This window comes from Mirounga angustirostris, unplaced genomic scaffold, assembly GCF_029215605.1.
Source record: "Mirounga angustirostris isolate CCGP_5_RB_7025 unplaced genomic scaffold, mMirAng1.0.hap1 SCAF_8, whole genome shotgun sequence".
Lineage (NCBI taxonomy): Eukaryota > Metazoa > Chordata > Mammalia > Carnivora > Phocidae > Mirounga > Mirounga angustirostris.
Window position 1 is genome coordinate 700,915 of NW_026991716.1, and position 20,599 is coordinate 721,513.

Here is a 20,599-nt window from a genome sequence, read left to right on the forward strand (position 1 = left end):
GAGTTAATACTGGGAAGTTGGAGGTTGGACAATAGTTTCTGCAGACAGTCTTAATTCTGAGGGTTTGTAATTTTCTTCATCAGGAGAGCTCTCCACAGTGAAATCGTAGTAATTATGAAAAACACTTTTATGTCTCAGATTTAAGGTTTTGCCTGCCTATGCAATGTGTCATCTGTACTGGGATAATGAGGAGGAAGAAGGGCCAAGTAAACAGGGAGGGAAGTGCTTGGAAGTAGAAACTGCTTTGAAATTTGGTTCTGAAATTTCTTGCTACTTTCCCAACATCCTCCTATTGAACAAAAGTAGACTTAATCACACCATAGAGACCTCACCTTCTTCTACTCTCAGGTGATTCATTACCTCAGATTGCAAAATCTTAAGTGCAGCAAAGCATTTTGCATCTTTCTCTACATTCCATAGAAAATTATCTTGAAAGAGATCATACAAACTAATGACTGAATCTGAGTTTAATGAGACTCTGTTTTTCTAATATCCTACTGGCAGGTATTTTAGAACAGGTAATGGGGAGAAGTAAGGCTTGGGGAGAGGATGAAGAAACAGGTTTTCTGGTGAGAGAAGCAAGAGTTTGATTGGTGTAGGGGGCGGAGCAAGATGGCGGAGGAGTAGGAGACCTGGATTTCCTCTCCTCTCAGGAATTCAGCTGGATAGGGGTCAAACCATTCTGAACACCTACAAACTCAACAGGAGATCAAAGAAAAGAAGAGCAACAACTCTCTGAACAGAAAAGCGACCACTTTCTGGAAGGTAGGACTTGCAGAGAAGTGAATCCGAGGTGATATTTGGGAGGATAGACGGCGGGGGAGGGGCCTCTGTCAGCCGCTTCTGGCAAATGATAGAACCGCGGGGCACAAAATCGGAACTTTTAGAAGTCGGCTCCGCTGAGGGACATCACTCTGGTGGCTAAGCGGGGGGTGGAACCCTTGTGGGACCGTGTGGTCTCAGGACCCTCGGGGTCACAGAAAGACCGGGGTGCCTGAGTGCGGCAGAGCTCCCAGCTATTGGAGCGGGGAAGCCGGCTGCAGAGACGGAGCCAAGGCTCGGGCTCTCAGCTCGGGGTTTCCATAAACTGTGATCCGCAGCACAGTCGGGCCACTGCTCCTCCAACAGGGACCCAACAAGCAGCAGATCCGGGGAGACTCACCTTCTTCCCCCGGGAGGAGTGGCGCGGGAGGGCACCGCAGGGATCTGCTGGGTTTGGAGACTCCACCCGGGGTCGGGTGCCAGAGATAGAAACACGCGGTCACAGGCCGGGTGAGCACAGAGTGCGGCTGCAGACCGGGGAGATGGGAGTGACTGACAGCTTTTCTCTGGGGGCGCACTGAGGAGCGGGGCCCTAGTTCTCGGCTCCCCCGAGGTGGAGATTGGGAGGCCGCCATTTTCACTCTCTGCCTCCAAAGCTGTACGGAAAGCTCGCAGGGAACAAAAGCCCCGGAGAGCAAACCCGAGCAGATTACTTAGCCGGGAGGGGGCAAGGGCGGGGCAATTCTGCCTCCGGCAAAGACATTTGGAAACCATGGCAACAGGCCCCTCCCCCAGAAGATCAGTGACAATAGCCAGCCAAGACCAAGTTTACCAATCAATGAGAACAGCAGAACTCCAGCGCTAGGGGAATACTGCACATAGAATTCATGGCTTTTTTACCATGATTCTGTAGTCTTTCAAAGTTAAGTTTTTTTTTTTAACTGTCCTTTTTTTTTTTTTTTGAATTTTTCTTTTTCCCTTTTTCAACCAACATCTTATCAATCCCTTTTTTAAAAAATTTTTTTTTTATTTTTCATTTTCAGAGTCATATTCTATCCCTTCATAGTAGTTACCCATATTTTTGGCATATATATCTAAGTTGTTCTCTCTTTAAAATTTTGAGATAGTTTCTTCTAACAGATCAAAATATACCAAAAATCTCTAGTGTATGGTTTTTTTTCTACTCCCTGCCTGATCACATTCTCTCCCTTTTTTTCCCTTTTTTTTTAAAAAATCCTCTTCTTTCTATTTTCAAACAACTTCTTATCAATTCCTTTTATAAAATTTTTTATAATTTCCATCTTTACAGTTTTATTCTATCCCTTAATCATATCAACCCTTATTTTTGTACATATATAAGTTTTTCTTTCTTTAAAATTTTGGGAGGCACCTTCTTCTAAAAGACCAAAATACACCCAAAATCTAGTGTGTGGCACTGATCTATATGCCAGCCTGATCATATTTGATCACACTGTTTTTGTTTTGTTTTGTTTTGTTCTGTTTTTGTTTGTTTTTATCTTTATCTTTTTCTTTTTCTTTCTTTCTTTTTTTTCTTTTTCATTTTTCTCTCTTTCCCTTTCTTTTCCCACTGCTTCAGGTCTTTTCTGATTTGTTTAGAGTATATTTTCTGGGAACATTGTTACCCTGTTAGCATTTGTTCTCTCATTAATCTATTCTCCTCTGCACAAAATGACAAGACGGAAAAAATCACCTCAAAAAAAGAACAAGAGGTAGTACCGATTGCCAGGGACCTACTCAATATGGACATTAGTACAATGTCAGATCTAGAGTTCAGAATCATCACTTTAAAGATACTAGCTGGGCTTGAAAAAAGCATGGAAGTTATTAGAGAAACCCTTTCTGGAGAAGTAAAAGAACTAAAATCTAAGCAAGTAGAAATCAAAAAGGCTATTAATGAGGTGCAATCAAATATGGGGGCGCTAACTGCTAGGATAAATGAGGCAGAAGAGAGAATCAGTGATATAGAAGACCAAATGATGGAAAATAAAGAAGCTGAGAAAAAGAGAAATAAACAACTACTGGATCACGAGGGCAGAATTCGAGAGATAAGCGATACCATAAGATGAAACAACATTAGAATAATTGGGATCCCAGAAGAAGAAGAAAGAGAGAGGGGGGCAGAAGGTATAATGAGCAAATTATAGCGGAGAACTTCCCTAATTTGGGGAATGAAACAGGCATCAAAATCCAGGAAGCACAGAGAACCCCTCTCAAAATCAATAAAAATAGGTCAACACCCTGACATCTAATAGTAAAACTTACGAGTCTCAGAGACAAAGAGAAAATCCTGAAAGCAGGTCGGGAGAAGAGATCTGTAACCTACAATGGTAGAAACATTAGATTGGCAGCAGACCTATCCACAGAGACCTGGCCGGCCAGAAAGGACTGGCATGATATATTCAGAGCACTAAATGAGAAAAATATGCAGCCAAGAATACTATATCCAGCTAGGCTGTCATTGAAAATAGAAGGAGAGGGCGCCTGGATGGCTCAATTGGTTAAGCGACTGCCCTTGGCTCAGGTCATGATCCTGGAGTCCCGGGATTGAGTCCCACATCAGGCTCCCTGCTCAGCAGGGAGTCTGCTTCTCCCTCTGACCTTCCTCCCTCTCGTGCTCTCTGTCTCTCTCTCATTGTCTCTCTCGCAAATAAATAAAATCTTAAAAAAAAAATAGAAGGAGAGATAAAAAGCTTCCAGGACAAACAAAAACTAAAGGAATTTGCAAACACAAAACCAGCCCTACAAGAAATCTTGAAAGGGGTCCTTTAAGCAAAGAGAGAGCCTAAAAGCAACATAGACCAGAAAGGAACACAGACAATATACAGTAACAGTCACCTTACAGGCAATACAATGGCACTAAATTCCTATCTTTCAATAGTTACCCTGAATGTAAATGGGCTCAGTGCCCCAATCAAAAGACACAGGCTATCAGATTGGATTAAAAAACAAGACCCATCGATATGCTGTCTGCAAGAGACTCATTTTAGAACCAAAGACACCCCCAGATTTAAAGTGAGGGGGTGGAAAACCATTTACCATACTAATGGACACCAAAAGAAAGCTGGGGTGGCAATCCAGATATCAGACAAATTAGATTTTAAACCAAAGACTGTAATAAGAGAGGAGGAAGGACATTATATCCTACTTAAAGGGCCTATCCAACAAGAAGATCTAACAATTGTAAATATGCCCCTAACATGGGAGCAGCCAATTATATAAGGCAATTAATAACAAAAGCAAAGAAACACATCGACAACAATACAATAATAGTGGGGGACTTTAACACCCCCCTCACTGAAATGGACAGATCGTCTAAGCAAAAGATCAACAAGGAAATAAAGACTTTAAATGACACACTGGACCAAATGGACTTCACAGACATATTCAGAACAATCCATCCCAAAGCAATGGAATACACATTCTTCTCTAGTGCCCATGGAACATTCTCCAGAATCGATCACATCCTGGGTCATAAATCAGGTCTCAACCGGTACCAAAAGATTGGGATCATTCCCTGCCTATTTTCAGACCACAATGCTTTGAAACTAGAACTCAATCACAACAGGAAAGTTGGAAAGAACTCAAATATATGGAGGCTAAAGAGCATCTTACTGAAGAATGAATGGGTCAGCCAGGAAATTAAAGAAGAATTTAAAAAATTCATGGAAACCAATGAAAATGAAAACACAACTATTCAAAATCTTTGGGATGCAGCAAAGGCAGTCCTAAGAGGAAAGTATATAGCATTACAAGCCTTTCTCAAGAAACAAGAAAGGTCTCAAGTACACAATCTAACCCTACACCTAAAGGAGCTGGAGAGAGAACAGCAAATAAAGCCTAAACCCATCAGGAGAAGAGAAATAATAAAGATCAGAGCAGAAATCAATGAAATAGAAACTAAAAGAACAGTAGAACAGATCAACGAAACTAGGAGCTGGTTCTTTGAAAGAATTAACAAGATTGATAAACCCCTGGCCAGACTTATCAAAAAGAAAAGACAAATGACCCAAATCAACAAAATCATGAATGAAAGAGGAGAGATCACAACCAACACCAAAGAAATACAAACAATTCTAAGAACACATTATGAGCAACTCTATGCCAGCAAATTAGATAACCTGGAAGAAATGGATGCATTCCTAGAGATGTATCGACTACCAAAACTGAACCAGGAAGAAATAGAAAACCTGAACAGACCTATAACCACTAAGGAAATTGAAGCAGTCATCAAAACTCTCCCAACAAACAAAAGCCCAGGGCCAGATGGCTTCCCAGGGGAATTCTACCAAACATTTCAAGAAGAATTAATACCTATTCTTCTGAAACTGTTCCAAGAAATAGAAATGGAAGGAAAACTTCCAAACTCGTTTTATGAGGCCAGCATTACCTTGATCCCAAAACCAGACAAAGATCCCATTAAAAAGGAGAATTATAGACCAATATCCCTGATGAACATGGATGCAAAAATTCTCACCAAAATACTAGCCAATAGGATCCAACAGTACATTAAAAGGATTATTCACCATGACCAAGTGGGATTTATCCCTGGGCTGCAAGGTTGGTTCAACATCCGCAAATCAATCAATGTGATACAATACATTAACAAAAGAAAGAACAAGAATCATATGATCCTCTCAAATGATGCAGAAAAAGCATTTGACAAAGTACAGCATCCTTTCTTGATCAAAATTCTTCAGAGTATAGGCATAGAGGGTACATACCTCAATATCATAAAAGCCATCTATGAAAAACCTACAGCGAAGATCATTCTCAATGGGGAAAAACTGAGAGCTTTCCCCCTAAGGTCAGGAACACAGCAGGGTTGTCCACTATCACCACTGCTATTCAACATAGTAGTAGAAGTCCTAGCCACAGCAATCAGACAACAAAAAGAAATAAAAGTCATCCAAATCGGCAAAGAAGTCAAACTCTCACTCTTTGCAGATGATATGATACTTTATGTGGAAAACCCCAAAGACTCCACCCCAAAACTGCTAGAACTCATACAGGAATTCAGTAAAGTGGCAGGATATAAAATCAATGCACAGAAGTCAGTGGCATTCCTATACACCAACAACAAGACAGAGGAAAAAGAAATTAAGGAGTCGATCCCATTTACAATTGCACCCAAAACCATAAGACACCTAGGAATAAATCTAACCAAAGAGGCAAAGGATCTGTACTCAGAAAACTATAAAATACTCATGAAAGAAATGGAGGAAGACACAAAGAAATGGAAAAACGTTCCATGCTCATGGATTGGAAGAACAAATATTGTGAAGATGTCAATGCTACCTAAAGCAATCTACACATTCAATGCAATCCCCATCAAAATACCATCCACTTTTTTCAAAAAAATGGAACAAATAATCTTAAAATTTGTATGGAACCAGAAAAGACCCCGCATAGCCAGAGGAATGTTGAAAAAGAAAAGCAAAGCTGGCAGCATCACAATTCCAGACTTCAAGCTCTATTACAAAGCTGTCATCATCAAGACAGTATGGTACTGGCACAAAAACAGGCACATAGATCAATGGAACAGAATAGAGAGCCCAGAAATGGACCCTCAAATCTATGGTCAACTCATCTTTGACAAAGCAGGAAAAAATGTCCAGTGGAAAAAAGACAGTCTCTTGAACAAATGGTGTTGGGAAAATTGGACAGCCACATGCAGAAGAATGAAACTGGACCATTTCCTTACACCACACACAAAAATAGACTCCAAATGGTTGAAAGACCTCAATGTGAGACAGGAGTCCATCAAAATCCTAAAGGAGAACACAGGCAGCAACCTCTTCGACCTCAGCCGCAGCAACTTCTTCCTAGAAACTTCACCAAAGGCAAGGGAAGCAAGGGCAAAAATGAACTATTGGGACTTCATCAAGATAAAAAGCTTTTGCACAGCAAAAAAACAGTCAACAAAACCAAAAGACAACCGACAGAATGGGAGAAGATATTTACAAATGACATAACAGATAAAGGGCTAGTATCCAAAATCTATAAAGAACTTATCAAACTCAACACCCAAAGAACAAAGAATCCAATCAAGAAATGGGCAGAAGACATGAACAGACATTTTTCCAAAGAAGACATCCAAATGGCCCACAGATACATGAAAAAGTGCTCGATATCGCTTGGCATCAGGGAAATCCAAATCAAAACCTCAATGAGATACCACCTCACACCAGTCAGAATGGCTAAAATTAACAACACAGGAAACGACAGATGTTGGTGAGGATGCAGGGAAAGGGAAGCCCTCTTAAGACTATTGGTGGGAATGCAAACTGGTGCAGCCACTCTGGAAAACAGTATGGAGGTTCCTCAAACAGTTGAAAATAGAGCTACCATATGACCCAGCAATTGCACTACTGGGTATTTACCCCAAAGGTACAAAAGTAGGGATCCGAAAGGGTACGTGCACCTCGATGTTTATAGCAGCAATGTCCACAATAGCCAAACTGTGGAAAGAGCCAAGATGTCCATCAATAGATGAATGGATAAAGAAGAGGTGGTATATATATACAATGGAATATTATGCAACCATCAAAAGGAATGAGATCTTGCCATTTGCAATGACGTGGATGGAACTGGAGGGTATTATGCTGAGCGAAATAAGTCAAACAGAGAAAGACATGTATCATATGACCTCACTGATATGAGGAATTCTTAATCTCAGGAAACAAACTGAGGGTTGCTGGAGTGGTGGGGGGTGGGAGGGATGGGGTGACTGGGTGATAGACACTGGGGAGGGTATTTGCTCTGGTAAGTGCTGTGAATTGTGCAAGACTGTTGAATCTCAGATCTGTACCTCTGAAACAAATAATGCAATATATGTTAAGAAAGAAAAAAAAAGATAGCGGGAGGGGAAGAATGAAGGGGGGGAAATCGGAGGGGTAGACGAACCATGAGAGACGATGGACTCTGAGAAACAAACTGAGGGTTCTAGAGGGGAGGGGGGTGGGAGGATGGGTTAGCCTGCTGATGGGTATTGAGGAGGGCACGTTCTGCATGGAGCACTGGGTGTTATGCACAAACAATGAATCATGGAACACTATATCTAAAACTAATGATGTAATGTATGGGGATTAACATAACAATAAAAAATTTTAAAAAAAAGAGTGTGATTGGTGTAAACATTTTGAGAAACAATTTCTTAACATCTACCAAATACAGAAACACACAAATATTTTCATCATGAATTTTTGCCCTCCCAGGAAATGATCTTATAGACATGTTTTCATGAATGTACAAAACCATGAGCACAATGTTGGTTGTTATTTGAAAAATGGAAAGGATCTAAATGTTCAACAAGAACATGTGAATATGCATAAGTAAACTCATAGAAATGAATAATGTTGATTAATGTTCAGTGATGAGGAAGATGAGCAAAATATGATAAGCTAATGAAAAGCAACTTGCAGAATTCCATACATGGTGTGCTTCCTTTTGTAATGTACAAGTAGGACAAGCTAGACCCATGCAGGCAATGGCAGGGACTGTCTTTGGGACTTGGGACTAGGGTTGGAGCATGTGGGACTTTCATTTTCACTTTATAATTTGCCAGTTCTAAAAAATCATGAATGTATACTGCTTACATATTAAAAGGAGATAAAATTTCAAAAGTAAATTTAAAATTTTAGTTTGATTTTTCTATTTAGATTTGGCCACAAAATAACTTGAACTCCACAAGGTAAATAATATTTTTTAATCTCACTCCCCCCAAATATTAAACTTAATGTAACCATTTAGTAACCTGGTTAATGGGCCCAAGATTTTGTCTTTGACACTGGCCTCACTGATTCCCTGACATGTTTACTCCCTAGCAACTCAGGTTTCTTATCTCATACTAAGACATACAGAACTGAACGCATCACCCCCCTGATGTCTCACAACATTTAAAAAAATTTAGCAGGTATTGCATGGAGCACTGAGTGTGATCTGCAAACAATGAGTCATGGAACACTACATCAAAAGCTAATGAAGTACTGTATGGTGACTAACATAACATAATAAAAAAAAAATTAGCAGGTCATTCAGTTTTCCCTCCCTTCCCCTATGATCCTCTGCACTGTTTCATGTGATGAGACTGGGTGTTACACAACTGATAAATTATTGAACACAACATCCTAAACTAATGATATACTTTAGTATATGTTGGCTAATTGAGTTTTAATTTAAAATATTTAGCAGGTCATAATACTGCCCCTTTCACAACAACATTTAAACAAAATGACTGAAATGTTTTTTAAAGACCAAACACCAAAGCATTTGAGGAGCTGGAACCAAGTAAGAATTTGATGATAAAATTCAGGATAGTTTCTGTTAGGTTACTTGGCTGTGTGTGCTTTATTTAAGATGCAAACTTGGCACTACCCAAATGTTTATTCACACACAAAAGATATTGGTGTGTTGAAAAGTCCGTCTACTTTTTTCCTGCTTAAAAATGCATGGTTTTACTGTGTTTGTTTCTTTTCCTTTTTAATTAAATAACACAATCATATATTCTTATATTACTTTAAGTTGTACAATATAATAATAAACAATTTTATACATTTCTTTCTTTTTTATATATAGAGAGAGCATGAGCAAGGGGGGAGAGGGGCAAAAGGAGAGACAGAGATAGAATCCATGAGGAGACTCCCCCCTGAGTGGGGAACAAGATGCAGGGTTCAATCCCAGGACCCTGAGATCATGACCTAAGCCAAAATCAAGAGTCAGTCACTTAACTGACTGAGCAACCCAGGCTCCCCAATTCTATACATTTCTTAGTGCTTGTCAAGATAGATAAGTGTACTCTTAATTCCCTTTATCTATTTCACCAATCTCCCCACCCAACTTCCCTCTGGCAAATATCGGTTTGTTCTCCATATTTAAGAGTCTGGTTTTTTGTCTTTTTTTTTTTTCTTTGTTCACTTGTTTTGTTTCTTTAATTCCACATATGAGTGAAATCATATGGCATTTGACTTATTTCACTCACCATTACACTCTCTAGGTCCATCTATGTTGTTGGCAAAAGGCAGGATACCATTCTTATTTATGGTGGAGGATCTGAATAGATATTTTTCCAAAGAAGACAGACAAAGGGCCAACAGATACATGAAAAGATGCTCAAACAGCATTGATCATCAGGGAAATGCAAATCAAAACCACAATGAGATATCATCTTACAACTGTCAGAATGGCTAAAATAAAAAAGACAAAGAGTAACAAGTGTTGGTGAGGATGTGGAAAAAGGGGAACCCTCTTACACTGTTGGTGGGAATGAAAACTGGTGAAACCACTCTGGAAAACCATATGGAGGTTCCTCAAAAAGTTAAAAAGAAAAAAGATCCAGTAATCATACTACTGGGTTTTTACCCAAAGAAAGCAAAAACAATTTTTATTTTATTTTATTTTATTAATTCTAGTATAGTTAACCTACAGTGTTACATTAGTTTCAGGTGTACAACATTGTGATTCAACAATTCCATTCATCACCCAGTGCTCATCACAACAAGTGAAAAAAAAGGGGGGGGGAAACAAAAACACTAATTCAAAAAGTTATATACCCATATGTTTATTGCAGAATTATTTACAACAGCCTAGATATGGAAACAGCCCAAGTGTCCATTGGTGGATGAATGGATAAAGAAGATGTATATATATGTATATGTATATATATATATATACATATATATACAAGATGTGTGTGTGTATATATATACACATACACATATATACATATATGTATACATGCATATGCATATACATGTCTTAATGTATATGTTTATACATATATGCATATTCATATACATACATAAATATACACAATGGAATGTACTCAGCCATAAAAAAGTGCATGGTTTTAGATTTAGAAGACAGAGTAGATTAAAAAAATACATGGATGTTTAAATGTTCAGGTAATTCTTTTCTTAATTTAAATTCAATTACCAACATACAGCACATCACTAATTTCAGATGTACTATTCATTAATTCATAAGTTGCATATATGATTCATGGATGAATGAATCCAAATCAAAAAAAGCAACATTCTGCATGTAAGTGAAATTATGTGGCATTTGTCTTTCCCTATCTGAGTTATTTCATTTGGCAGAATATCCTCTAGGTCCATCCATACTGTTGTGAGAGGCCAGATTTCAATCTAAAAAAGGAACAAAGAAAACCAGAAACAGATTAATATAGTGAGAACATTACCTTAATCCCCCAAACCAGGCAAAGACACCATTAAAAAGGAGAATTTCAGACCGATATCCCTGATGAATATGGATTCCAAAATCCTCAACAAAATCCTAGCTAATAGGATCCAACAATACATTAAAAGGATCATCCACCACGACCAAGTGGGATTTATCCCTGGGATGCAAGGGTGGTTCAACATTCACAAATCAATCAATGTGATAGAACACATTAATAAGAGGAGAGAGAAGAACCATATGGTCCTCTCAACTGATGCAGAAAAAGCATTTGACAAAATACAGCATCCTTTCCTGATTAAAACTCTTCAGAGTATAGGGATAGAGGGAACATTCCTCAAGTTCATAAAACCCATCTATGAAAAACCCACAGCGAATATCATCCTCAATGGGGAAAAGCTAAGAGCCATTCCCTCAGGAACACGTCAAGGATGCCCACTCTCGCCACTACTGTTCAACATAGTACTAGAAGTCCTAGCAACAGCAATCAGACAACAAAAAGAAATAAAACGTATTCAGATTGGCAAAGAAGAAGTGAAACTCTCTCTTTTCACAGATGACATGATACTTTATGGGGAAAACACAAAAGACTCCATCCCCAAATTACTAGAACTCATACAGCAGTTCAGTAATGTGACAGGATACAAAATCAATGCACAGAAATCAGTTGCTTTCTTATACACTAAGTGGTGTTGGGAAATTTAGACAGCTATATACAGAAGAATAAAATTTTCCATTTCATTTTTTCCCCTTTTCAACTAGTTTCTCATTTTATCATCTCTTTATCCCCCCCTTAGCCTTTCCCCACTCCCCTCTTTTAGTTTTTTTATTTAAATTATTTAAATTAAATTAGGCAAGGTATCAGCTCTTTATTTTTAAGTCTTTTTCAAGTAACATTTTTTACATTTGTACTTTATGGATATATTCTTCATGTTTGGCTTCCTTTCACTCTATTCAATTTTATCTTTGTGTATATATATGTATACACATACACACACACACACACACAAACTTGCTTTCTTTACAATTTTGGGATTTAGTGTCTTCTTTTTTTTTATTTAGAGAGCCCAGATATGGACCCTCAACTCTATGGTCAAATAATCTTTGACAAAACAGGAAAAAATATGCAATGGAAAAAAGACAGTCTCTTCAATAAATGGTGTTGGGACAACTGGACAGCCACATGCAGAAGAATGAAATTCGACCATTCTCTAACACCATACAAAAAGATAAACTCAAAATGGATGAAAGACCTCAATGTGAGACAGAAATCCATCAAAATCCAAGAGGAGAACATAGGCAGTAACCTCTTTGACATCACCCACAGCAACTTCTTTCAAGATACATCTCCAAAAACTAGTGAAACAAAAGCAAAAATGAACTTTTGAGACTTCATCAGGATAAAAAGCTTTCTGCACAGCAAAGGAAACAGTCAACAAAACAAGGAGGCAACCCACAGAATGGGAGAAGATATTTGCAAATGACATTACAGATAAAGGGCTGGTATCCAAGATCTATAAAGAACTTCTAAACTCAACACCCAAAAAACAAATAATCAAGTCAAAAAATGGACAGAAGACATGAACAGACACTTCTCCAAAGAAGACATACAAATGGCTAACAGACACATGAAAAAATGTTCATCATCATTAGCCATCAGGGAAATCCAAATCAAAACCACATTGAGATACCACCTTACACCAGTTAGAATGGCAAAAATGGACAGGGAAAGAAACAACAAATGTTGGAGAGGTGGTGGAGAAAGGGGAACCCTCTTACACTGTTGGTGGGAATGCAAGTTGGAACAGCCACTTTGGAAAACAGTGTGGAGTTTCCTCAAAAAATTAAAAATAGAGCTACCCTATGACCCAGCAATTACACTCCTGGGTATTTACCACAAAGACACAGATGTAGTGAAAAGAAGGGGCACCTGCACCCCAATGTTCATAGCAGCAATGCCCGCAATAACCAAACTGTGGAAAGAGCCGAGATGCCCTTCAACAGATGAATGGATAAAGAAGATGTGGTCCATATATACAATGGGATATTACTCAGCTATCAGAAAGGATGAATACCCAACTTTTACATCAACATGGATGGGACTGGAGGAGATTATGCTAAGTGAAATGTCAAGTAGAGAAAGTCAATTATCATATGGTTGCACTTATTTGTGGAACATAAGGAATAGCATGGAGGACATTAGGAGAAGGAAGGGAAAAAGAAGGAGGGCAATCGGAGGGGGAGACAAACCATGAGAGACTATGGACTCTGAAAAACAAAATGAAGGTTTTAGAAGGGACGGGGGTGGGCGGATGGGTTATCCCATCCGTGGTGGGATGGGTATTAAGGAGGGCACGTACTGCATTGAGCACTGGGTTTTATACACAAACAATGAATGTGGATCACCACATCAAAAACTAATGATGTATTGTATGGTGACTAACATAACATAATAAAATTAAATTAAAATAAAAAAATAAACTGCAGAGCCTGTTAACATACAGTGTAGTATTAGTTTCAGGTGTAGAATTTAGTGATTCATCACTTATATACAACAAGCCATGCTCATCACAATACATGCCCATTGCCCCCACACCTTCCCTCTGGTAATCACCAACTTGTACTCTATAGTTAAGAGTTTGTTTCTTGGTTTGCCTCTCTCTCTTTTTTTTCCCATTTGCTCATTTTTTTTTCTTAAATTCCACATATGTGTGAAATCATTTGGTATTTGTCTTTCTCTTAATGACATTTCACTTAACATTATACTCTTAGCTCCATCCATGTCATTGCAAATGGCAAGATTTCATTCTGTTCTGTGGCCAAGTAATATGTTAATATATGAATATTATCACATCTTTTTTTCCTTCAGATCTAGGGTTAGGGTTAGGTTTAGGACCAGGCTTATGGTAAGGGTTAGTGTTATTGTCAGAGTGATGGTATGTGCCTGGTTCCTATGCTCAGTGACTCTCCAGATGGTTAGGTTTAGGTTAGGGTTTGAATTAGGGGTTAGGAATTAGGAGTTATGGGTTAGGGTTAGGGCTAGGCCTAGGGTTTAGTTAACGTATGTGCCTAGCCACATGCAGTTCAGAGACCTCTCCAGAGAATGAAACACCAGAATTCTGTTGCGGTGAGAATAGATATGGCAGACATCTACTGAGCTGAGGGAAGGAGGGGATTTGGGGTTCTAAATACTCTTTAAATAGGTTTTCTAAACTTTTATAGGCATAAACTTATAAAAGAATTTAAAAGACATCAGGAAGGCATAAATGGTGTAGGTTGACTCTCAAAGAGCACTAGGTAAATAAAGAAAAGTTTAGTTTTAACGTATTCCAGCTTTTCTGGCTCATGACTCCTGAAAATCCCCTACTTGTAACCAGTTGTCTGGTAAATTTGGGCTTTACCCCTATGGGGAGGAGGGGAAAAAATCAGGTGACTCCATGGAACCCATTCCCTTCATTGACAGTATAACTCAAAACAACTTTTTTCCTGTTGGTTGGTGATAAGTTTTGTGGCATCTTGGTTCAAGTGCAACATCAAGTTGAATGCATTTCAACCAGTGAAGAGTTTTAACTTGACAAACTCAACACCCAAAAAACAAATAAACCAGTCAAGAAATGGGCAGAAGACATGAACAGACACTTCTCCAAAAAAGTCATTCAAATGGATAACGGACACAATAAAAAATGTTCAACATCACTAGCCATCAGGGAAATTCAAATGAAAACCACAATGAGATACTACCTTACACCAGGTAGAACGGCAAAAATTAACAAAACGGGAAACAACAAATGTTGGTGAGGTTGTGGAGAAAGGGGAACCCTCTTACACTGTTGGTGGGAATGCAAGCTGGTACAGCCACTCTGGAAAACAGTATGGAGGTCCCTCAAAGCAATAAAAATAGAGCTATCCTACGTCCCAGCAATTGCACTACTAGGTTACCCCAAAGATACAGATGTAGAGAAAAGAAGGAGCACGTGCACCCCAATGTTCATAGCAGTAATGTCCACAATAGCCAAACGGTGAAAGGAGCCGAGATGTCCTTCCACAGATGAGTGGATAAAGAAGATGTGGTTCCTATATACAATGGAATATTACTCAGCCATCAGAACGGTGGAATACCCACCATTTGCATCAACACGGACGGAAGTGGAGGGGATTATGCTAAGTGAAATAAGTCAAGCAGAGAAAGACAATTATCATATGGTTTCACTCATATGTGGAACGTGAGGAATAACACGGAGAACCATAGGGGAAGGGAGGGAAAACTGAAGGGGAAGGAATCAAAGAGGGAGACAAACCATGAGAGACTCTGGACCCCAGGAAACAAACTGAGGGTTACAGAAGGGAGGGGGTGGGGGTATGGGGTAGCCTGGTGATGGGTATTAAGGAGGGTACGTGTTGCAGTGAGCACTGGGTGTTATACACAACTAATGAATCGTTGAACACTGCATCAAAAACTAATGATGTACTATATGTTGTCTCTAACTGAACATAATAAAAAAACGAGTTTTATCTTGTGAACATTATACTGTCTAACCTGGACAGCTCCTTGAAGGGCATTCATTACAATATTGAGATTTTCATTTCCCATGGTCCCAGTCAAGGAAAGAAAGTCACATTATTCTTTTTGTTTCCACAAAGGCTCTGTTTGCTCTGGGATAAGTGTTCCATCCCCTGATACCTTAAATGCCCTAAAGAATTCCTGCATTCAGTTCAAAGCACATCTTTTGGACAAGCCCAAGCTTTCTCTTCTGTGATAATGACAATCACCTTTTGTTTTATACTCTGCTTTCCATGGATAGATTTTGACCATTAGCACAGATGGTACAGGAAGGCAGTTAGGTTGATATTTTCAGGTTGCATGGCAGCCTGAGAGCCTGCGTTGGTTTGTACATGGTAAGGCATAGACCAGGAAGAGAACAGCAGGGAGAGTGGATAAATACAGGAAGGTCAGTATGGAAAGGTTGAGAGAGCCCTGCTTAAGAGTTAGGTTTAGTTCAAAGGAATGGATATGACAGGAATTAGCAGAATGTCTGTTCGTGACACTGGGATGAGAAGACACTGCTAAGCCTTCCGTTTTCCCTATTATGTTTGTCTTAAGGAAGAGAGAGAGATTTTATTCCACAGTTCAAAATATACCTTTTTAAAAAAATTTTTTTTAAATTTTATTATGTTATGTTAGTCACCATACAATACATCATTAGTTTTTGATGTGGTGATCCACGATCCATTGTTTTTGTATAACACCCAGTGCTCCATGCAGTATGTGCCCTTCTTGATACCCATCACCGACCTAACCAATCCCCCCTCACCCCTCCCCTCTAAAACCTGGTTTGTTTCTCAGAGTTCATAGTCTCTCATGGTTCATCTCTCCCTCCGATTCCCCCCCCCCTTTATTTTTCCCTTCCTTCTCCTAATGTCCTCCATCCTATTCCTTATGTTCCACAAATAAGTGCAACCATATGATAATTGACTTTCTCTGCTTGACTTATTTCACTTAGCATAATCTCCTCCAGTCCCATCCATGTTGATGTAAAAGTTGGGTATTCATCCTTTCTGATAGCTGAGTAATATCCCATTGTATATAGGGACCACATCTTCTTTATCCATTCATCTGTTGAAGGGCATCTCGGCTCTTTCCACAGTTTGGCTATTGTGGACATTGCTGCTATGAACATTGGGGTCCACATGGCCCTTCTTTTCACTACATCTGTGTCTTTGGGGTAAATACCCAGGAGTGATAGGGTCTTCATTCCCTCTTTTCCACTATGAAGAAAATCAAGCCATAAATCTCCAAACTTCTTGCTTTATGAATTCTCTATTTTTTTTGCCCCTTATTTCCTATCGTTTTTTACTTCTAGGAGAATGCTGAACAACAGCTGGTACAGCAGTTAAAAAAACATCACATAACTGCCACTTTCTTTTAATTAATGCAGTAAGGAATTCAAGCAGCTTTGTAAGGGAAGACAATTTTGTCTGCCTCAGAGAAAACACCCACAGCATTTGAGTTAATATATTGTCTGGTGTATTACTTCCTATTTTAGGGAAATAAAAAAGAAATCCCTTGGAATTCCCCCCCTCATCCCTCATGAGGTTAGTGATACTTACTTTACTAATAATATTAAATGGTATATAGGTATCTTTGAGAGTCAGTCTTAGAGTCTTGGGTCACATTCCATGTTCCTATCTTTCCAGTTGTAACTCAACCACTAAGACATCCCTTTATATGTTTTTCAAGATTACAATATTTGAGCTAGTGAAAGTCTCTCAAAAGACTGCAGGTGGGTCTGTTCTGGCTGAATTTGTCTTTGCCGTCTTCTATCAGAGAGTGAGGGATGGTTGTGGCTGGGCAAAACTATTTGGGGTCATGTAAGTGTGAGCTATTACTTTTTTTAAGCAACAAGTATACAGTAAAGTGTTTATCTTTTCTATGAAAAACTAGTAATGTACAAGAAAAAATAAGCAAGTGAAAACCAAATTATTAATGCACAGTTGAGTTGCTTAACTTTATTTTTTTACAAAAGAACAAACACAAGATAAATTGTTGATTGGATTTTATGCAATATTCACCTATCTTTGTCTAGTAAAACTCTGAATTTTCTATTCAGAGTCACCATTTGAAATCGTAGAAAACCTAAAAATGTGCAATAATTGTAAATTATGGCTCAGAGTTCAAATGTCTTAGCTGCTGTCCTAAAGCACCTGAAATTTTGTGGAAACTGTCTTTCCATGCTGTTGTCCAGGCCTCACAGCCTGGGATTCACACACCTTCAATCCCAAGCACTACCTTCGGTTCCTGTCCTCTTTCCTGCTCCAAACACCATCCCCTTTCCTCTTGCTCCCTCTGCAGTTTTCTCAACTCTGTAATTTCATTTTGGTCATCCAAAATTAGTTCTAGTCTCATTTATGGTTGGAAGCATTCCATCACGGAATCCTCTAGTCTATTTCACTTTTCAATCAGGATTAAGACCTTAATTCAGCTCATAGTGTGAATACTCATTTTTGAATGTATGTGTACACACATGTGCCTTTGCTTATAGTTCCAGTTGCATACTATTTTCTGTCTAGATATATGCTATTAGCATAAATAAATGAATATTTATTTATTTATTTAATATTTTGTTTTTCCTGTAATCGTAATGCAGTTGAAGTTTTTTTTTTTTTTTTCACCCAACATTGACTTTTTAACAGTGTTACCGGGTTGTTTTTCATCTCATGGTAAATTCTCATTTATATATAAGATTATTAAGACTAGAGATGAATCTTTCTCTGTAACCACAAAACTGAAAGTAACCCTGAAATACATAAAAAATGAATAAATTAGAAGGGATTCTTTTTGCAAAAATTAAAAATATTATTTTTCATGAAAATTGTCTTCTGGCTATGGAATGTAATCTTTAATTTTTATCTATGCAAATACTAACCTAGGGATGCATGAAAAGAACTCATTCTCTTGAAAAGTTGTTGATTTTACCCACAACAGGAAAAATATCTGAATGAAACCTAAAAATAAAACTATAAAAATGTTCCTGTCATAAGAGCAGTATTCGGAAATGTCACAGGTTTTTGCCAGTCTGCGGGTAGGGGATCGATGATGAGTGGGCAGCCTTTGAGTTCATGACTTTTCCTTCAGATACAGGAAAAAAGGATAATGAGGGAAAAAAACACAAATTCTGAAGGCTACTTTGTTCTACTGGGTTTTTCCAATTGGCCTCATCTGGAAGTAGTTCTCTTTGTGGTTATCTTGATATTCTACTTGATGACATTGATAGGCAACCTGTTTATCATGATCTTGTCGTACCTGGACGCCCATCTCCACACTCCCATGTACTTCTTCCTCTCAAACCTCTCTTTTCTGGACTCTGCTACACTACCAGCTCCATCCCTCAGTTGCTGGTCAACCTCTGGGGCCCAGAAAAGACCATTTCTTACATCGGTTGCATGATTCAACTTTACTTTTCCCTTGCACTGGGAACCACAGAGTGTGTCCTCCTGGTGGTGATGTCCTACGACCGTTATGCAGCTGTCTGTAGACCCTTGCATTATGCTGTCCTCATGAACCCTCGTTTCTGCCACCTGTTGGCTGCGGCTTCCTGGGTCAGTGGCTTTACCACCTCAGCACTTCATTCTTCCTTTACCTTCTGGGTACCCCTATGCGGACATCGCCAAATGGACCATTTCTTCTGTGAAGTTCCAGCACTGCTGCGGTTATCGTGTGTTGATACCAGTGTTAATGAGCTGACCCTCCTGATCATGAGCTCCATTTTTGTTCTCATACCACTCATCCTCATTCTCAGCTCATATGGTGCCGTTGCCCGGGCTGTGCTGAGGATGAAGTCAACCACAGGACTTCAGAGAGCCTTTGGGACATGTGGAGCCCATCTTATGGTTGTGTCCCTCTTTTTCATTCCAGTCATCTGCGTATATCTGCAGCCACCATCAGGAAAGTCTCAAGATCAAGGCAAGTTCATTGCCCTCTTTTATACTGTTGTCACCCCTAGTCTCAACCCTCTAATCTACACTCTGAGAAACAAAGATGTAAGAGGGGCAGTAAGGAGACTCGTTGGGTGGGGAAGGGAGATGTGACAAAGAGATTACAATTTTTGTCCTGCTATTTTTGTTCAGAGTCTTGTCCATCTTGGAGGGTGGTTTCCCTGCTTCTTTGATATTTATGTTGGTCTACAACCCAGAAGCATATGAGGAAAGTTCAGCCCTAAATTTGGTTATTTTTATTGGCTTATTCTGAAAATATTACCTAAAGATAACTTTTTTTATTTGTACCACTTTTAATCTTTAATAATTTCATATTATTGTCCATAGAAATTAGAGACTGGGTTGTTTTTTAATTAAAAAAAATTTTTTATTATGTTCAGTTAGCCATGGTATAGGACATCATTAGTTTTGTTGTAGTGTTCAGTGATTCATTAGTTACGTATAACACCCAGTGCTCATCACAACACGTGCCCTCCTTAATACCCATTACCTTGTTACCCCCTCACCCCATCCCCATCCCCTCTGAAACCCTCAGTTTGTTTCCTGGGGTCCATAGTCTCTCATGGTTCATCTCCTTTTCTGATTTCTTCCCCTTCAGGTTTCCCGCCCTTCCCCTATGGTCCCTCTGTGCTATTGCTTATGTTCCACATATGAGTGAAACCATGTGATAATTGTCTTTCTCTGCTTGACTTACTTCACTTATCATAATCCCCTCAGTTCCATCCATGAGACTGGGTTTTATTTTTTATTTTTTTTAAATTTTATTATGTTATGTTAGTCACCATACATTACATCATTGGTTTTTGATGTGGTGATCCATGATCCATTGTTTTTGTATAACACCCAGTGCTCCATGCAGTACGTGCCCTCCTTAATACCCATCACCAGGCTAACCAATCCCCCCACCCCCTCTCCCCTCTAAAACCCTGTTTGTTTCTCAGAGTCCATAGTCTCTCATGGTTCATCTCTCCCTCCAATTCCCCCCCACCCCCATTTTTCCCTTCCTTCTCCTAATGTCCTCCATGCTATTCCTTATGTTCCACAAATAAGTGCAACCATATGATAATTGACTTTCTCTGCTTGACTTATTTCACTTAGCATAATCTCCTCCAGTCCCATCCATGTTGAT

The 20,599-nt window shown here is 39.0% G+C and overlaps 1 protein-coding gene and 1 long non-coding RNA gene across 2 annotated transcripts in view; one reads left to right on the top strand and one right to left on the bottom strand.

Moving 5' to 3' along the window:
- Nucleotides 1-10,257: 10,257 nt before the first annotated feature.
- Nucleotides 10,258-20,599, bottom strand: part of LOC135365512 (uncharacterized) — a 214,727-nt gene continuing 204,385 nt past the window's right edge. Inside the window, exon 3 of the long non-coding RNA XR_010413457.1 lies at nucleotides 10,258-10,925. This is a non-coding gene — a long non-coding RNA (uncharacterized LOC135365512). The remainder of the gene's footprint in view (nucleotides 10,926-20,599) is intronic.
- Nucleotides 18,567-19,563, top strand: LOC123842893 (olfactory receptor 2J3). The gene is given in 2 exon segments (XM_045872068.2): nucleotides 18,567-18,836; nucleotides 18,839-19,563. Coding segments are annotated over 2 exon segments (933 nt in total). The 5' UTR covers nucleotides 18,567-18,628.